We start from the raw sequence: 19,947 nt of genomic DNA on the forward strand, positions 1-19,947 counted from the left end.
GACCACACCAGCAATGCTCAGGATAATACTCTATATGGGTTGGCTCTGGGGATTGAACCTAGGTTGGCCTCGTTAAGGCATGTGCCTTACCTGCTGTACTGTCTCTAGCCCCTCATTCCTCAGTTTTATCCTCCGTACTCATCTGCAAATAAGACTAATTTTTCTCTATACTGCAGTGCTTGGGTTTTCGGTTAGGCTTCAGTTTGTTCAGGGTACCACTGTATGTGGTACCCAGGGATGGAACCCAGGTTGGTTGTATGCAAGTAACCTCAAAGCAAGCTGACATGAATGCTAAAGATTAGCTGAATGAAATATATTGTTTTAGAAATTGCCATTTTGACAGTCTTTTAGTAAAATATTCTTACCTTTTCTCCATCAGATTAAAGTACAGGAAATAAAATTATAGAAGTGTTTTGGAATTGTATAACCTAAGATGTTCATCTGTAAACTTTTGATGGATATACTTTGAACATTTATGTATGCATGTGCAAACATGCATATGTATATGTATACACACTACACATTCATTTACTCAGTGACTATTCAGAGCTCTTCTTTGTGCTCATCCACTTTTTAGTTGGCTATTTGGCAGTGAACAACAACAAAAGAAAGACAAAAATTCCTGTAGTCATGATGCGTAGAGTTAGTGGAGTGATTCTTGGTGAGGAAAGGGTAACAGTGAACCAAGTGTATCACTCTCAGGACAAGTGCATGATAGTAATAATAATACTGATAATCGTAAGAGAATTTTGCATGTATAAGAGCCTGGGGTAGATCCTGAGCTCTGCATAAAAGAGGGAAGGAAAAAGGAGAATGCAGTGATCTATTTCGTTTTTCATTTTCGGGGTACACCCAGCTATACCCAGGGCTTATTTTTGACTTTTTGGTCAGGACTTACTCTTAGCAGGGCTTGGAGAAGCATATGCGGCACCTTACCCACTATTCTGTTGCTCCACTTTGAGAATGACCCCTCTGCATGTACATATTCATGTGTTTGTGTTCGTGTCATTTTAGAATTTTTCTATATGCATATATATGTCTTTTTGTTTGGGGGCCACACCTGGCAGTGCTTAGGGCTTACTCATGACTCTGAGCTCAGGGATGACAGTTAGTGGACTTGTTTTTTTTTTTTCTTTTTGGGTCACACCCAGCGATGCTCAGGGGTTACTCCTAGCTTTGCACTCAGGAATTACTCCTGGCGGTGCTTGGGGGACCATATGGGATGCTGGGGATCGAACCCGGGTCGGCCATGTGCAAGGCAAACTCCCTGCCCGCTGTGCTATTGCTCCGGCCCCAGTTAGTGGACTTGAAGGACCACATGGAATGTCATGGATTGAACCCTGGGTTGGTTGCATGCTAGATAAATGTCCTTTCCGCTGTACTGTCACTCTAGGCCCTGTATGTGTCTTGTAAAAAGAAAATGCAAATACTCAAAATACAAAATTTGCAGATTTCCTTTTTTACTTAATGATGGTTTTTCATATTTTTAAATACTGTGCTGAACCTTTTAAAGACTTTATTACATTAAGGATATGATTTTTAAAGATTTAAAATAATTTAGCCCATATTTATTAGTATTAAAACATCCTTAGTGCTTGCACCCTATTCCACTGTTTTATATTAGGACTTTTAATAAGACTACATACATGTTTTAGAAGTTTATGGAAACCATGGCCACCACCAGAATGCCAGTATTCCTTTAGTATGGATCACCTGGTTCTTCATCTTTTTTTTTTTCATTCATCTTTTTATTATAATAAAATCATGCAGACACAGAAATGCTGAGAATAATACAGTAAACCAACTTTATTGTCTCAATCTAGAGTCTGAAATTATCATTGTGCATTGTTTTTGCTTTTTGGGTCACACCTGGCTATGCGCAGGGGTTACTCCTGGCTTAACTAAACTCAGAAATTACTCCTGGCGGTGCTCAAGGGACCATGTGGGGTGCTGGGAATCGAACCGGGGTCAGCCACCTGCAAGGCAAATGCCCTACCCGTTGTGCTATGACTCCAGCCCCTATGCGGTATTTTTTTCTTACTAAATCTTGTTTACTTGATTGAATCACTTGAATATATATTGCAGAAGTACCGTAACACTTCACCCATAAATACCGTGTTAAAGGTTAATAACTTTCTTGACTCTTGATGCAAGGGGTTTTGTGAAGTTTTGTAAGTAGTAAAAAAAAAAATTGTAAAAATTGAAGAAATACTTCATTTTTTAAAAATCCACACCATTTTTAAAATCAACCCTGTTTTATTTTTTTGGACCAGAGATAGTTCAAGGGTTATGGGCACATGCGAACCCCTGGCATTGCATAGGGTGCTGTGAGCACCACTGGCTCTGGTCCACACTCCCCCAAAATAAAAAATTTGATTTCACAGTTACAAAGATGGCTATAAATGTTAGAGAAAAGCTATAGTGTATTGATCACACGAGAGTGAATATAAATAGTAACTAAGCATACAAAAGACACTATTTAAAAAGGATTCTGGAAATTCAGAAGAAACGAAGACCAGATTTGATGCTGTCCATTTTATTTCTTTATTTTGCTTTTTGGGTCACACCCCACGATGCACAGGGGTTACTACTGGCTCTGCATTCAGGAATTACCCCTGGCGGTGCTCAGGGGACCTTATAGGATGCTGGGAGTTGAACTCAGGTCGGCTGTGTGCAAGGCAAACGCCCTGGAGCAAACGTGCTATTGCTTCAGCCCCGATGCTGTCCATTTTATTAACTAAAATAGGGATTTAAGAATTTCTACTCTTAGAAATGATTATATTATTTGATTCGCCAGAAAGTTATTTATAAATTTATGAATAGGAGCTAAGAAATAACAACTTTATGCTTTATACAGTGAGTTCAGATGTTGTGGCTCAATCTCATCTATAAGGCACATAATTTACATTTTGTCAAGTTTGGGGAATTGTATGTAATTATAGCTCAGTTTTAGTGTAGGACTATTTTTTGAGGTTACATGCAGAGTGCCCAGCCAAATCTCATTTCTCCCTAAAATGTTCTAACTATTGTTAGTCACGTCCTTTGAATAAGTCTCTTCATAAGACTATTACTATTATTTGTGCTACATAAATTTAACCTTTTTTTCTTTCTCTTTAGGAACACCATCTTCAGCGGGCTATTTCAGCACAGCAGGTGTATGGCGAGAAGAGGGATAATATGGTTATACCAGTCCCAGAGGCAGAAAGTAACATTGCTTACTATGAGTCTATATATCCGGGGGAATTTAAGATGCCAAAGCAGCTCATTCACATACAGCGTAAGTAATTATTCTTTTTATAGTTACGTTTTCTGTATTTTGTTCTATTATGTAACTCGACAGATTTTTAACTTTTCAAGCTATTTTAGTACCCATTTCATTGACCAGCATTGATTTGAATGTTACTACATCCCGTTTTCGGTATGTGTTCATGTGGGCCAGCTAGTGCTTCTGGGGCCAGAGCAGTAGTACAGCAGGTAGGGCACTTGCCTGCATGCAGTTGACTGGTTTTGATCCCCAGCTTCCCATAGAGTACCCTGGGCATCGCCAGGAGTAATTTCCTGAGTGCGAAGCCAGGAGTAAACCCTGAGCATTGCTGGGTTGGCCACAAAACAAAACTATTTACAATTTAAGAAGTAATACAATGCTCGAAGAGCCAGGAATTTGGTATAGGGCTTTAAGGCACATAAATTCAGTCCCCAGTACCACATGCCACCAGGCATTGCTGGGTTCAGCCCTGGAAGGTCTGTAGCACCACAGCATGGCTCTGGTGGTTCCCAGCACCGCAGGACCCTAGCAGCACTGCCCCAGGGTTTTCAGAGCACCAACTACTCCCTGCTCCTGCCTACCCCCTACCCCTCCCCCCAGTAGTGCTTTATATTTTTGCCTGGCAAAGTAAAGATGGCCTTTCCACCTCAGTGTGTGATCTCTTGCCACTCCAAACATGGAATAGAGAATATGACTCAAATGTAGATGTCATTTTCTTACCGTCAGAAATAGTGATACTCTTGAAAATAGGTAGTAGATATTTTAGGCTTTGTGGTCCATTTAGTTTTTGTCATAACTGTTCAGCTCTGTGTTCTGCGACAAACAGATGGGCATGGCTGTGTTTCAGTAAAACTTCACTGGCAGAAGCAGATGCAAGTGATGGAACTAGAGTTCAACTCAGATCTGTTTCAGAAAGACCATGTTTTAAAGTGCGGTTTTGGTGGTGGTCACTTGTTGCATTTGGTAGTGGTGGTCCATTTTGGAAAAGATCCTCATTAGAATGATAGTGTTACACTGGATGATGAGCATCTGAGAGCTTTAATATTTAAGAGAATGTTTCACTCACCCAAGTCCCCCAGGAGTGGATGAAAGGTGACTAAGGTAAAATTATTGCAGCTTTTCTTGTTTTGAACTTCATGATTAAGAGGCTTGTAGTGCAACAGAAAGGCTGAGTGTATACATGTTTTGCATACGGAAGTCCCGGGTTCAACCCCTGGTGGCACATTGTCTTCCAGAGCACTGCCTGGAGCAGACACCAGGCACAGAACTGGGAGAAGCCCCCAAAATCACTGGCCAAAAATGTTTTTTTATCTCCAAGGGTCTGTCTAAATGATTTTCAAGACAATACAAATCTGTTTTGTTCTTTGTAAGGACATAGAAAAAGTACTTTGTTTCTCAATCATTGAGTACTTTCTCACTCATTTAACCTGCATTATGTTATGTTTTGGGTTGGAGCGATAGCACAGCGGTTGGGCTTTCGCCTTTCACACAGTCGACTCGATTTCAATTCCTCCGCCCCTCTCGGAGAGCCCGGCAAACTACCGAGTGTATGGAGCCCGCACGGCAGAGCCTGGCAAGCTACCCGTGCATATTGGATATGCCAAAAACAGTAACAATAAGTCTCTCAGTGAGAGACGTTACTGGTGCCCGCTCGAATAAATCGATGAGCAACGGGATGTTATGTTTTATGTTTTAAAATTTGATCCAGTTTTGCCTGTCATTGATCCTAGATAGTTTACTGTTTCTTATATATAAAAGCCAGGTAAATATACTGCCTGTATTAGCTTTCGTTTTCTATTGTGTGTTTTGGGGCCACTCCCAATGGTGTTCACAGGTCCATCCTAGGGATCTGGGCCTCCTCTGTTCAAGTTATGTTCACCAACCTTGGAGCTGTCTTCCTGGCCCCAGCATTTGTTACTTATTTGATTTTAAATTCTTTACTCTCAATTTATCCTCTACTAATTTTTCTTTAGGAGTGAAAAAAGATTTTATTTTGCCAGATTACTGTAGGTTGCTTTGAAGTGTGAACTGTGTAAAGAAAATATTGTTTGTATTTCTGCCGGTTAAAATATTTAATTACATAAAAACTCAACCAGAATTCTAAACAAGGCTGATAGCTATTAGAACCTAAAAATAGTTCTCTAGAAAAGCATGTCTGTGGAAATTACGCACCTGGCACTTACATAGGCTCACTGGAACCACACTAGCCTATGGCCATAAAATACAGTAATTGGAGAATGTTTATTTTATTTTTTTTATGTTAAAACAGGATCGATGAGAATTTCATCAGTCCACTTACATTGGTATTATTATGAAGGATAAAAAAATGCTTTTCTATAAAGTCTGTTTACTGATAATAAAAATCTGCTCAATGTATGATAGTAAAAATGTGGCAACAAAATTATTTCTAGCTTATTTGGATTGGAAATTTTCTGTTATAAATTTGAGGTATGTTCTCTTTGGGAAGACAAATGGAAATAATAGTAAAGATAGTCATCTCAGTGTTAATTTCCACTGAATTTATTTTAACTTTTGAACAAATTCACAGAAGGATATGTGTAACCTTATTATCACCTCAGTCAAGGTATTCAATTACACTGTCACCACAAACGCTGTTTTGTTATAGGCCAGATTTATCACTCGCATCTACGACAGCACCCCTGTTTTCTAGCTATATCATTATGTTGGTTCTTAGTGTGTAACAAAAGTGGAATCATGAAAGTAGATAGAGTTTTAAGGTTGACTTTTTTTTTTCTTTTTGGGTCACACCGGGCGATGTGCAGGGGTTACTTCTGACTCATGCACTCAGGAATTACTCCTGGCAGTACTCAGGGCACTATATGGGATGCTGGGAATCAAACCCCGGTCAGCCGTGTGGAAAGCAAATGCTCTACCCACTCGCTATCACTCCAGCCCCTTAAGATTGAGTTTTTTACTTTGCAGAATATCTTTGAAGTTCATCCAAATGGTTTTCTGTATCAGTAGTATATTTCCTCGTGTTGCTGAGACTATTTCATAGTACTTAATGTCTTACTGTTTATGTGACACAGCTTGAGCTTTTGTCCATTGGAAGACATTTCCTTAGTTTTCAGCTATTACAGATGAAATAGCTGTGAGTATTATGCACTAGTTTTTTTGTGATACAAGTTTTCTCTGTGATAAAGATCTGTTGTAGTAAAAGGGCCATCCATTTTTAAAGCCTGATAGATTGTCACACTCTTTCCCAGAACAACTAAACCATTTCACATTATCACTGGCAATGTTTATAAGGTCAACTTGTATTAGTTCAAGTGTTTGGGGTTATCACAAATTTTTATTTTTGCCATTCTCATCGGCTGTGTAGTAACATCTCATTGTATTTTGAATTTTCATTTCTCTAAATGACTAACATGTACATATCTTCTTATGTGTTTGCCATCTGTACATCATCTTTAATGAAATGACTGCCTGTATTTTGTCAGTTTCCATTACCATTGGGTATTTGTTGTTTCCTAGCTGTGTTGACTTCTCATCCCTTTCCCTCCCCACACACACACATCCCTCCCTACTGTATTTCTTTGTGCCCACATATGGAGATCATTCTTTGTCTGTCCCTCTCCTTCTGACTAACTTCACTAAGCATATTAACTCTCCAGGGCCTTCCACATAGCAGAAAAATTGCATGATTTTTGTCTTTTCTTATTACTAAGTGTAGTACTCCACTGTGTATATGTGACACAGTTTCCCTATCCATTCATCTATTCTTGAACATTTAGGTTGTTTCTTTGTTTTGAGTTTTGAAGTCCTTCCAAATAAATAGTATACTAAGCTTGTCTCTATTTCCAGAGAAACTTTAAAGGGGATTTACTAGGCCTATAGATCATTTTAGGAATAATTCCCATCTTTACTGTTCAGAGACACGGTGTAATCCTCCCAAGTATGAGATCATAGATTTCTTTCATTTGATACTTTATAATTTTCATCATACAGTATTTGTGGGCTGGAGTGATAGTGTAATGAGTAGGGCGTTCGCCTTGCACGAGGCTAACCTGGGTTCGATTCCTCTACCCCTCTCAGAGAGCCCGGCAAGCTACCGAGAAAATCTCACCCACATGGCAGAGCCTGGCAAGCTACTCGTGGCATATTCAATATGCCAAAAACAGTAACAACAAATCTCACAATGGAGACGTTACTGGTGCTCGCTCGAGTAAATGGATGAGCAATGGGATGACAGTGATACAGTATCTGTACTTGTTTTATTAGGCTGTACTACATGTTTTCTTAAAGAGTCATTGAAAAAGTGCTCTACATCACAAATCATCAGGGAGATGCAGATCAAAACAACCATGAGATACCACCTCACACCACAGAGACTGACACACATCCAAAAGAACAAAAGCAACCACTGTTGGAGAGGATGTGAGGAGAAAGGGACCCTTCTACACTGCTGGTGGGAATGCCGACTAGTTCAGCCCTTTTGGAAAACAATAAGGACGATTCTCAAGAAACTAGAGGTTGAGGTCCCATTTGACCCAGCAATACCACTGCTGGGAATATATCCCAGAGAAGCAAAAATGTATAGTAGAAATGACATCTGTACTTATATGTTCATCGCAGCACTGTTTACAATAGCCAGAATCTGGAAAAAACCCAAGTGCCCTAGAACAGATGACTGGCTGAAGAAACTTTGGTACATCTATACAATGGAATACTATGCAGCTGTTAGAAAAAATGAGGTCATGAAGTTTGCATATAAGTGGATCAGCATGGAAAGTATCATGCTAAGTGAAATGAGTCAGAAAGAGAGAGGCAGGCATAGAAAGATTGCACTCATCTGTGGAATATAGAATAATAGACTAGGAAACTAACATCCAAGAATAGTAGAAATAAGTACCAGGAGGTTGACTCCATGGCTTGGAGGCTGGTCTCTCATTCTGGGCAACTCAGAGAATGGAACACCAAGTAAAATGTGGTCAGGGCTCATTCGGGGGAAGGGTGACGCGTGCCGAATGTAGACTAGAGACTGAACACAATGGCCACTCAACACCTTTATTGCAAACCACAACACCTAATCAGAGAGAGAGAACAAAAGGGAATACCCTGCCATAGTGGCATTGTGGGGTGGGGGGAGACGGGACTGGGGAGGGTGGGAGGGATGCTGGGTTTACTGGTAGTGGAGAATGGGCACTGGTGAAGGGATGGGCTCTCGAAATCTGTATGGGGGAAACATGAGCACAAAAATGTATAAATCTGTAACTGTACCCTCACGGTGACTCACTAATTAAAAATAAATAAAGAATAAAAATTAAAATTAAAAATTAAAAAAAAAAACAAAACAAAAAAAAGAAAATGGTGTTGGTTTTGTTGTTAATTTCCACTTGCTCATTGTAAACATATTGAAATGCAGTAGAATTCTGTCAATCTTAAATACTTATAAGGTGAATTATTTATTTGTTCCAGGAAATGTCCATATATTAGTGAGGGGGAGATACCTGGCCATGCTCAGGGGTTACTCCTGGCTCTGCACTCAGGAATCACTCCTGGAGGTGCTCAGGGGACCAAATGGGCTGCCAGGGATGAACCTGGGTTGACCAGGTCTTAAGGCTTAAGCCTTAGGGCTATGCTCTTTCTGGCCCCCGAGTCGCTTGGTATTTTATTTGTAGAAAATTATCTCGTACTCTACAAGAAAAGAAATGGATTTGTTTCTTAGTATAATAACTAAAGTACTATACTAACTAGAGTGAAACAGTATCTTTGGCTTTTTCCCAATCTCAGAGGGGAATAATTCACTCCCATGAATTTACAAATCATTTGATGATGGTCTATACCCAGGATGCTCAGGAACTATTCCTGATGATTTCTAGCATAGCTCCCACCATAGAGAATCTGGGGTTGCTGGCTAGGTTTTGCTTAGAAGAGGTGAGCCATTTTTCTTTAGGTTAGTCTCTGCTTACTGGTACCAGAGAGATAGTACAATGGTTGTACTATACAAGACAGGGCTCTTGTCTGGCATCCAACCAACTTGGGTTCCATCCTAGGCACATCATATGGTGTCCCAAGTCCCACCAGGAGTGATCCCTGAGTTCCGAGTCAGAATGATCCCAGTCAGTCTGAGCAATGTTGGGTGTTGCCCAAAACAAATAGATGCTTTCTGCTCTGAATGAATGCAGAACAAAGGCCAGAAAATGAACGTATTCCTTTTCCTCTTTCCTGGCCATACTGAGTGGTGCTCAGGGATCACTATCGACGACCATAGGTGGCGATGGAGATCAAATGCAGGTCACAAGACAAGTGCCTTGCTGTACTGTCTTCTGATCTGCACCCGTTTCTGTGATCTTAAATAAATCAAATAAATTAACCCCTTATAAATAAGTTGACTCATGAAAAATCATTGGTAGGCTTCTGGTTGGTTGGTTGCCTGTTGGAGAAAACATGGTGCAGAGATATTAGCATGCAGAGGTTTTTGTGAAGGTATTGAATATTTATTTAGGAATGTTATAAAAGTATGGCATAGTTAAATGGAATAAATATTTCTTGGATTCCTCTGTTGTTAAACTTGAAGCAGGGAGGGTAGATTTCTGGCATCCAGATGGTTGCCTCTTAAATTTGTCGCAGATATCACTAATGGGAATATTAGTGACCTCTTTCCAGTCAGGTATATTTCAACAGGGTTTTTCAGGTCTTCCCCACCCTGAGTAAAGACTATATTGTAACACTTCAATAAAGCAAGCAGGGTTGGTGTACAAGATGGAACATGTTGCTGTCTCTGAAGAGAGAAATAAAACATGACTCTTCCTTCAAGGAGCTTGATCATATACTCACGATCAGAAACAGTAAATTAGAAAGTATGTGCAGGGGCCGGAGTGATAGCACAGCGGGTAGGGCGTTTGCCTTGCACGTGGCCGACCTGGGTTCGATCCCCAGCATCCCATATGGTCCCCAAGCACTGCCAGGAGTAATTCCTGAGTCAGAGCCAGGAGTAACCCCCGAGCATCGCTGGGTGTGACCCAAAAAGCAGAAAAAAAAAAAAAGTATGTGCAAAAGATAGAGCCAAGAGTGGTTAGAAACTGCTGCATATAGAAACAGTAAAGAAAGAATTCCACAGGAGTTAAGACTTAGTGAGTTTTTTTTTTTATAATTTATTTATTTTTAATTAGAGAATCACCGTGAGGGTACAGTTACAAATTTATACACTTTTGTGCTTATACTTCCCTCATACAAAGTTCGGGAACCCATCCCTTCACCAGTGCCCATTCTCCACCACCCGTAAACCCGGCGTCCCTCCCACCCTCCCCACTCCCATCTCCGCCCCACCCCACCCTGCCACTGTGGCAGGGCATTCCCTTCTGTTCTCTCTCTCTAATTAGCTGTTGTGGTTTGCAATAAAGGTGTTGAGTGGCCGCTGTGCTCAGTCTCTAGCCCTCATTCAGCCCGCAACTCCCTTCCCCCACATGGCCTTCAACTACAATGTAGTTGGTGATCGCTTCTCTGAGTTGCCCTTTCCCCGGAACGTGAGGCCAGTCGCGAAGCCATGGGGTCAACCTCCTGGTACTTATTTCTACGGTTCTTGGGTATTAGTCTCCCACTCTGATATTCTATATACCATAGATGAGTGCAGTCTTTCTATGTCTGTCTCTCTCTTTCTGACTCATTTCACTCAGCATGAAACTTTTCATGCCCATCCACTTAACTACAAAATTCTTGACTTCCTTTTTTCTAACAGCTGCATAGTATTCCAGTCATCCGTTTTGGGGCATTCGGGTTTTTTCCAGATTCTGGCTATTGTAAACAGTGCTGCGATGAACATACATGTGCAGATGTTGTTTCGATTGTACTTTTTTGATTCTCTGGGATATATTCCCAGCAGTGGTATTGCTGGGTCAAATGGGAGCTCAACCTCTAGTTTTCTGAGAATCGTCCATACTGTTTTCCAAAAGGGCTGAACTAGCCGGCATTCCCACCAGCAGTGTAGAAGGGTCCCTTTCTCCCCACATCCTCTCCAACAGCGGTTGCTTTTGTTCTTTTGGATGTGTGCCAGTCTCTGTGGTGTGAGGTGGTATCTCATGGTTGTTTTGATCTGCATCTCTCTGATGATTAGTGATGCAGAGCACTTTTTCATGTGCCTTTTGGCCATTCGTATTTCTTCCTTGGTAAAGCTTCTGTTCATTTCTTCGCCCCATTTTTTGATGGGGTTGGATGTTTTCTTCTTGTAGAGTTCAACCAGTGCTTTATATACCATTGATATCAACCCCTTATCTGATGGGTATTGTGTAAATATCCTTTCCCATTCTGTGGATAAGACTTAGTGAGTTTTGAAAAAATTAAATGATTTGCTAGGTAAACAGGCAAAAAATATGAAGACATGAAAGCAACGTGCTATATGAAATTTGATATTAATAATTCATAAAATATATGAGGCAGGTGGGGGCCACTTCAAAAAGGGCCACATGCTATTCTAATGATTTTAAGATGATGCTTAGGAGAAAATGAAAAGACAATTTGATATCAATCTATTTAGTACTTTGCTTGTATTGGCTACCTAGTTTAATGTGGGTAATTGAATGACTTTTAATAATGTAGTATAGAACAGTGGTTTTTTACTCCCCCCCCCCCTCCAGTCTTTGACAATTGACAGCTAAGGTCTATCCCAGTTTCATCACCTAGACAGTGAGGGCTACAGGAGAAAGGGGCAGGAAGCTCCTTTAAAGGAATGCCTTCACCAGTGCATTCAGTTCTTCCTGCTTTGGGGGCAATGATTTATAACACTTAAGCATTAAATATTAGCTGTGCTTTTTGGTTAAGTAATTTAATCTAGAATAGGAATTAGTCTAGAACCAATCTTAAAGACCTCATCCTTTTATGTTAAACAAAAAGTGAAATTGCTATTATGTTCTTTTTTTTTTTTTTTGGTTGGGGGTGTGTCACACTAAACAGTGCTCAGGGTTTACTTCTGGGTTTGTGCTCAGGGATCAGACTGTATCCTACCCACTCCACTATTTTCCTGGCCCTGTTAGCATTTTTGAGCCACAAAACTACTATATACTCCGTTTGTAATAGACTCCCTTGCTTTTGAATATGGATCACAGTTTGTCTTTTTTCACTTGATAACAGTACATGTGATCTCTGTAAACTTTAAGCGTGGGTAAAATAACCATAAGCTTAGACTGTGAGTCAGAAAACAAAGCCCAAAAAAGTTTTTCCTAGATCTTTAGAAAATCTAAGTCTTGTTTTTATCTAAACATCTGTGAGAGATTTTGTCAGTGTATTCACACAGTAAATGATTGCTTGTGGTTTCTTCTGTCAGCTTTTAGTTTGGATGCTGAACAGCCTGATTATGATTTGGATTCAGAAGATGAAGTATTTGTGAATAAACTGAAAAAGAAAATGGACATCTGCCCATTACAGTTTGAAGAGATGATTGACCGTCTAGAAAAAGGCAGTGGTCAGCAGGTACAGCTTCACCGAGTATATATTTGGGAGGGGAAGAGATCAAGGGTGGGGAGAGGGAGGAGAGATGAGAGGAGAGTTGATGGAAAGGTAAGTATGAATTCTTAACTCCTTTTTGCCCATTTCTAACCTGTATAATCTTAAGCAGTATAAATTCTTGAGCTTTTTATTGGATACACCAAAACTTAAGAGCTTGGAGGATTTTTATGAATTCAGTATCATGCCCACACAATTAGTACCAGATTATTATTTTTTAAAACTTTATTAATTGAGATTCTGTGGTTTACAATACTGTTAATAGCGGTTTCTCATGCATAGGATTCTAATACATCTATCACCAGTTGTACCTACACCCCTCCCCCAAAGATCCCAAGGCCCCTCCATCTCTTGCTACCTTACCATGTGTCTTTAAAGTTCCACATATGAGTTCTGACCAGATTAGGTAGAACAGTATTAGCATCCCAGAAGTCTTTCTTAGGAAAGACTTTAATGAAGACACAAAATTAGCACACGTCCTCTATTAAGTGTTGAACCTGGTACTTGAGACATAAAAATAAGATGTCAAGATACCACTTTCCCTTGTTTTTTTTTCTCAATAAATGGTAGTTCTGCACAGAACTTCTAAGCACATAGTACTCATCTCTTACAGCATTAAGGAGAGCCCTTAAATGAATGAAGTCAGATGAACAGGCTTAATGACAACGAATTGGAAATTAACTCATAAGGAAAGTTAATTCTTTTGCAACCTGCAGATAACAATCTTTGGCAAAATTGCTGCTTTGGCCGTTCACGTTGGCATTAGTCACTTGAGAAAACCTGATCAGACTTTTGTTCCTGTGTCTGTTCTTGCTTGCTTGCTCTTTCAAGCTCTTTCAAATATTCTCTCTCAAACACTATTTCTTTCCTTCTATGCCCACTCACATCTTTCTAAGTAAGTTTTTGTTCAGTAAAAAGTATTTTGCTCTATGAGAAATAAAATATAAATAAACTGCAATGGGACTGGCTTGATTATGAAGAAAATAAAGTCACTTGCCTCTCAGGTAATATGTTTAAGTTTTTCTCTGCCCCAGTTTCCTCACGTATAAAACACTTACCATCTCTTGAGATTATTGTGAAAAATAAAGTAATGTACATAAGACTTCTAGCTCGGTCACATAATTTTGATTGTCACTTAAAATTAGAAGTTCTTTGACCCCTTGTGTATCGTGAAAAATGACATAATGATTTTACATTTAGCCAGTCAGTCTGCAGGAAGCCAAACTACTACTAAAAGAAGATGATGAGTTAATTAGAGAAGTTTATGAATACTGGATTAAAAAGAGAAAAAACTGTCGAGGGCCATCTCTTATTCCATCAGTAAAACAAGAGAAGCGGGATGGCTCCAGCACAAATGATCCTTATGTGGCTTTTAGAAGGCGGACTGAAAAGATGCAAACTCGAAAGGTAAGTGAAATCTGGAAAGTTTTAAGGAAGAAATATAGATAGGAATATCAGTAGCTGGTTTGATTTATATAGCTGGTCTTCCTATACAATGTAAAAAGGGAATTATTTATTTTTGAAGAGTCTTAAGATTCATTTTGGAGCTGTTCTGGATATCTTTTTAATATTAATTTAAATATCATCTACAAAACTGACTTACTAGTGATGAATGCGCCCTGTTGGTGTCATTTATGCTGGTGCATACCAGCAGTGATTTATACTTGGATTCTACATCAGACAGATTGTACCAACAGAAATGGTTACTATTGCCAAAATTTCATATTAAACTTCAGTTTGGCACCATCTGACAAAGCAGAACACTTTGAAGCCACCAGATGATGAGAAACACAAATTGTAGTGCCAGCATCAATATGTTAATTTCTGATCTAGCCCTTCAAATTCATATTTTATACATCATTAGAATGTCACTAGTTAGAAATGCTTTTTGACATTAAACAACTTTGTATTTGCAGAATCGCAAAAATGATGAAGCCTCTTATGAAAAAATGCTTAAGCTTCGTAGAGATCTAAGCCGGGCTGTTACTATTCTGGAGATGATAAAAAGAAGAGAAAAGAGTAAAAGAGAGCTATTGCACTTAACACTGGAAATTATGGAAAAGAGGTAAAGTTATTTTAATAACATTAAGAACTAAACGTACTGTTAGCATTTTGTTGCCATGTTAATTTTTTTCATACACTGTAGGATAACATTGGTTTGTCCTTTCTGCCTTGCTGCAGGGAGCTTAGGCTTATTGGGTTACTCCCATCACAGGGCTCCCATTCCTCTGTGTTTATTTGTAACTTCTTTCTTTGTGCTCTGTTAACTTGTAAATATTATTTTTCTCTTCTCCTTAAGTCCTTTGCATAATTAATTCAGAGCAATGTCCTTGTCGTATGGGCATAAGAAGAGAATTATTGCTATGCTTTTGTAACTTGGGAGTTAATGGACTCTCAGTGATATTTACCTCGTAGGCATCTGTTCCCTCGACTTAAGCCTCAGTTGCCCTTACTTCCTAGCACCCCCAAAAGCAGGGTCCCGACAAGGGACTGGATGGACCCAGGGCAAGCGGTGATCTATGTGCTACCCTGGTGTTGAAATGGGGCTGGCCAAAATGCCATAATGCTTAACTATAAGTTAAGAGCATGGTCATGGACAAATTCTGTCATGATCCAAAAATAATAATTAGATTCGGACCCTACTAGAGTTAGGAATGATTAATCCTGAGCACTGTAGTCTGAGTTTGCAGCAAGATGTTCCCAGGAGAGTTGCCCTACAAGCCTCAATGTATCTCTTACTGTGTCCATACAAAAATAACTAATACTAAGGTGTTAATTAAGATGTTAATCAAGTTATTGGACTAAGGAAAAGAGGAACACCTCTGGATGTGTTTCTGCCCTTGAGCCTGATAGGCAGTCAGGAAGGACTATCTTATGTTGATTTTGATGCTGGACTGGTCATAGCATCTACCCTCAAAGGGAGAGAGTTGGAGGAGTTGGGAGAGAAAGCAGGAAGCAAGATGGAGCGTGGAGAGATGAACGGGAGAGACAGGAGGAGACGGGAATGAGGGGCAGCGTGAGACTAGAATGGAGGGCTCAGAGAGACTGGAACAGGTGCGTGGGGAGAATGGAATAAATGGCAACTGATCAGTCAACCGGCTTGGCCCTTGTTTCCTCCTCCATCTGCCCCATGGCCTGGGCCACCCTGGCTGGGGGAGTGGCCCAAGAACACCCCAACTGGACAGCGAGGGAGAGAGCCATTCATCAGGGCCTCCCCTGGCCGCCCCAGAGATTATACAACATACAGTTATGTAATAACAAAAATATCATTTCATCTTTTTTATTTATTGTTATTATTTTTTGCTTTTTGGGTCACACCCGGCGATGCCCAGGGGTCACTCCTGGCTCTGTACTCAGGAATTACCCCTGGCAGTGCTCAGGGGACCATATGGGATGCTGGGAATAGAACCTGGGAATTGAAGCTGGGGATTGAAGCCGTCAGTCACGTGTAAGACAAGCACCCTACCCACTGTACTGTCCCTCTGACCCTATTGTACAATTTTATTTTATTTTTTGGGCCACACCCAGTGAAGCTCAGGGGTCACTCCTGGCTCTGCACTTAGGAATCTTTTTTTTTTTTTTTTTTGGTCACAAGCTTATTAAAGAGCTTTCATATTTATTCCCTAGATAGTGCTGATTTTCTTAAGCACATACTGCAGTTTTTAATAGAACTGCACGAAAGAGAGAGGGGACTCATAATCTTAACACTCAACCATTCATCAGAGTAGTCAAAACTTAAAGCCTCATGTTCTTGATTTCTTATCCCTCTCTCAAGAAAACTGGTATTAAGTTCGTTAAGATTTGTTTCAGAAAATTATTTTTTATAGCTTAGGTAATTCAGATTAGCAGAAATTTCCTCAGCACCATGTCAGACATGGATTTCAATATCTCTCCCAAGTCTGTTACCAGAAACTCGATCAAAATTCAAGTCTTTGTCTCTCCCCACAACTATGTTTACAGTGCCCAGGTAAAACTGCAAACCAAGAGGTACAGGGGATAAACAAAAGGTTTTACAGTCTTTTTATTTAAATAAGCATTCGGCAAGTAACCAAAGTTGTACTATAATATTCAGTTTGAGTATTTGTCTCTGTTATTAATAGTCATAACCCTCTTTGTTGATGCTTTCAGGTATAATTTGGGTGACTACAATGGAGAGGTCCTATCTGAGGTCATGGCACAGAGACAGCCAATGAAACCTACTTACGCCATTCCCATCATCCCCGTTACTAACAGCAGCCAGTATAAACATCAGGAAGCAATGGATGTGAAGGAATTCAAAGTTAACAAGGTGATGAAAAGTTCTTTAATCATAGCTAAAAATGGTATTTTAGGGTTAGTGAAAAAAAGGAAAAGAAGTGGTTTTAAAATGATGGTGGTGGCATTTTACAAAGAAAAGCAAATTTGCAATGAAATCTTTCTTTTTCTTAGTTTTTTTAATTAATAGGGTAAGGTTTTGTTACGGTGAAGAATATTATATTAGTTATAGGGTTATGAAGTGTTTGGAGTTTTTTTGTTTTTAATATGGAGGTTTGGGGAAAGGATTGTAGATTATTCCTTATTTTGTTCCTTATGAGTTTATCTTTTTTAATATATCAATATTCTAGTGGAAGGAATAGTTTAGGAATAAAAACTTTTGGCAGATTAGCTCTTAAGAAAAGGCTTCACAGTAAGTCTAAATTGTCTCCTTTGGGCAGGGGTGGTGTTTAAGGTTTGGATTTTAGGGCCACACCTGGCAGTAATCTACGGCTATTCGTGGCTCTGTGCTCAGGGATTATGTGGTGCCAGCAATTTGAACCAGGTCATAGCTGCGGCAGCGCAGACACATGTCAGATAAATGCCTTAACCTCCTGGACTGTCTCAGAGCCCCTCTCCTGTTTCGTGTTTTCTTCTCTATATTTCAGAAATGGGAGTCCCCTGAAAGGGCTTTACTTTAAGTTGCTCCAAATTAAAAGTTATTAAAGGAATTACTGTTTTGACAGATTTGCTTGTAGTTAAGTATTGACATTTCCAAGCTTAATTGAATACAATTTTTTGCGTTATAAAAGTGGATGGTAGCGCACCATTTGTCCTAGCTAATAGTCGATACTACCTTTAAAATAGAGTTTTGCATTGCCAAAGACAACTTGTGGTTCGGCACTAGCCTCTCACTAGAAATTATAGCAAGAGAGGCCTTCATACTTTGTAAATGAACTGTTTGATGAACTTTCCCCAAAAACCATAGTGCTATATACTGTATACAGTCTGTTGTGGGGTAGGGTGGGGGCGGGGTTGTAGACATGCCCTGCATCGCTGGTGTGTCATACGGTACCAGGGATCAGGCCCAGGCCTCCTGCTTGTTAATCATATACTCAGTCCATTGCATTTTTGTATGATCGTTGTATTTTATTTCATCTGGCCCTGGTATTTTACGTAATCTTGATACTTGCCTTAATGGGTTTATTCACAGCTAACAGATTCTTGCCTTTTCGTGCACATCAAGCCTTTATGTCCTCTAGCCTTTGCCATTACTTGTACATATTTCTCCTCTGTGCTATATTCCATTCATTCACTTTTGCTGTTTTATCTTGTCTTTATTCCAGTGATTTCATATTTTACTCTCTAAAACTGCTCAAAATTCACTACTCTAGAAATCTTTCATAGTTCCATTAGAAAACCTTTAACTTGGTTATTTTCATAACTCTTTGGTAGCATAGTTGTATTTTCCACTATGTTGACAATTTCTGTCATTTGTTTTCTGTTTCTGTAAAACTGTTCACATTTTGATTTTCCCATATGATGCTTTGCTAAATCTTTAGCCATAAAGACTTGCCGTCCTTTATTTTATTCTGTCCCAGAAGTCTCATGTTTCAAAAGATATGGGACCTAGCAGTACACAGCCCCAGGATTTCAAAAGCTGGGTAACTTAGACTTTAGTTGAAACATAAATGAGACTATATGTAGGTTGTAAGAACATATTTATGGTCTCACAGAAAATTGTCTAAGATACAAGTAATATAAAATGATAAAATATAATTAATATATCTTTCATGAATACGTATACCTTCATTTATAGAAGTAGACCTCCCCACTCCACCAGGTTTACTAAAGATGGTTTCTGCTGTTTAATTTATTCATGGTTTTGTTGCAGCAAGATAAAGCCGATCTTATCCGACCTAAACGTAAATATGAGAAGAAGCCCAAAGTCTTACCGTCGTCTGCTGCTGCTCCTCAGCAGACGAGTCCTGCCGCACTGCCCGTCTTTAACGCTAAAGACCTGAATCAGTATGACTTTCCCAGCTCCGACGAAGAGCCTCTCTCCCAGGTGATTGGGGAGGGTTTTTCTGGACGTACAGGAGGAGCAGAGGGAAAGCTATTTGTTCTAACTCACTGTATTTTACTTAAAGGTTTTGTCTGGCTCTTCGGAAGCTGAGGAAGAGAATGATCCCGATGGCCCCTTCGCTTTTCGTAGGAAAGCAGGCTGTCAGTACTATGCTGTAAGTTTTAGGTCCAGCCTGGTTGTCTTACTTCCTTCCAACCCCCCCTCCCCCATGGCTGGGGCCAGGAGGTGGGAGTGGAGGGAGGGGCAGGGGGCAGGTTGAGCTACACTTGACGGGTGTGTATTACTGGGAACTGGGCTTGGGTCTTCTGTGTGCAAGGCAGGTGCTATTACTGCACTGTCTCTTCAGCCCCAGCTTGGTTACTTTTAACTAACAAAATCTGATTTTTTTTTTTTTAAGCCTCACCTAGACCAAACTGGCAATTGGCCTTGGACTAGTCCTAAAGATGGAGGATTAGGAGATGTTCGATACAGATACTGCTTAACTACCCTCACCGTACCCCAAAGCTGTATTGGATTTGCACGAAGACGGGTTGGGCGTGGTGGAAGGTAAAGTGTTTCCATATGCTTGGCATGGAATGTTTTAGACTGTATGATAACTAATCTGAAGTTAAAGTCGTCTTTCTGAATAACTCATTTGTTTCCATTTGATGTTTACTTAAAAAAAAAAAAAAGAAATATCTTTACTACTTTGTGAACCTGGTTCTTCTATGGACCACTACTTTTCATGTATCACTTTGGAGTTCTTAATGGATACGACTTTCTTCCTAAAATTAAAAACCTCAGGGCTAATCTCAGAGATAGAGTTCTGAGAAAAGACAGCTTATGTGAAAACTGTAAATCATGATTGCAGAAATGAATTAAGCTAGAGATTTCATGAGTTCTGGGGCGTATTGGAAGAAAG

At 39.8% G+C, this 19,947-nt stretch overlaps 1 protein-coding gene across 4 annotated transcripts in view; it reads left to right on the plus strand.

Moving 5' to 3' along the window:
• Window positions 1–19,947, plus strand: part of EPC1 (enhancer of polycomb homolog 1) — a 95,833-nt gene that overhangs the window by 59,567 nt on the left and 16,319 nt on the right. For all 4 annotated transcript variants that reach the window (XR_008631417.1, XM_055147033.1, XM_055147031.1 and 1 more), the window contains exons 2-9: window positions 3,118–3,277; window positions 12,549–12,694; window positions 13,928–14,134; window positions 14,644–14,792; window positions 16,856–17,015; window positions 18,855–19,028; window positions 19,111–19,200; window positions 19,444–19,592. Coding sequence is in view for 3 of the 4 variants with exons in the window: in XM_055147033.1 (XP_055003008.1) it covers window positions 3,118–3,277; window positions 12,549–12,694; window positions 13,928–14,134; window positions 14,644–14,792; window positions 16,856–17,015; window positions 18,855–19,028; window positions 19,111–19,200; window positions 19,444–19,592 (1,235 nt within the window). In the remaining variant the exon portion in view is untranslated. The remainder of the gene's footprint in view (window positions 1–3,117; window positions 3,278–12,548; window positions 12,695–13,927; window positions 14,135–14,643; window positions 14,793–16,855; window positions 17,016–18,854; window positions 19,029–19,110; window positions 19,201–19,443; window positions 19,593–19,947) is intronic.

Source organism: Sorex araneus, chromosome 9 (genome assembly GCF_027595985.1).
Source record: "Sorex araneus isolate mSorAra2 chromosome 9, mSorAra2.pri, whole genome shotgun sequence".
Taxonomy (NCBI): Eukaryota; Metazoa; Chordata; class Mammalia; order Eulipotyphla; family Soricidae; genus Sorex; species Sorex araneus.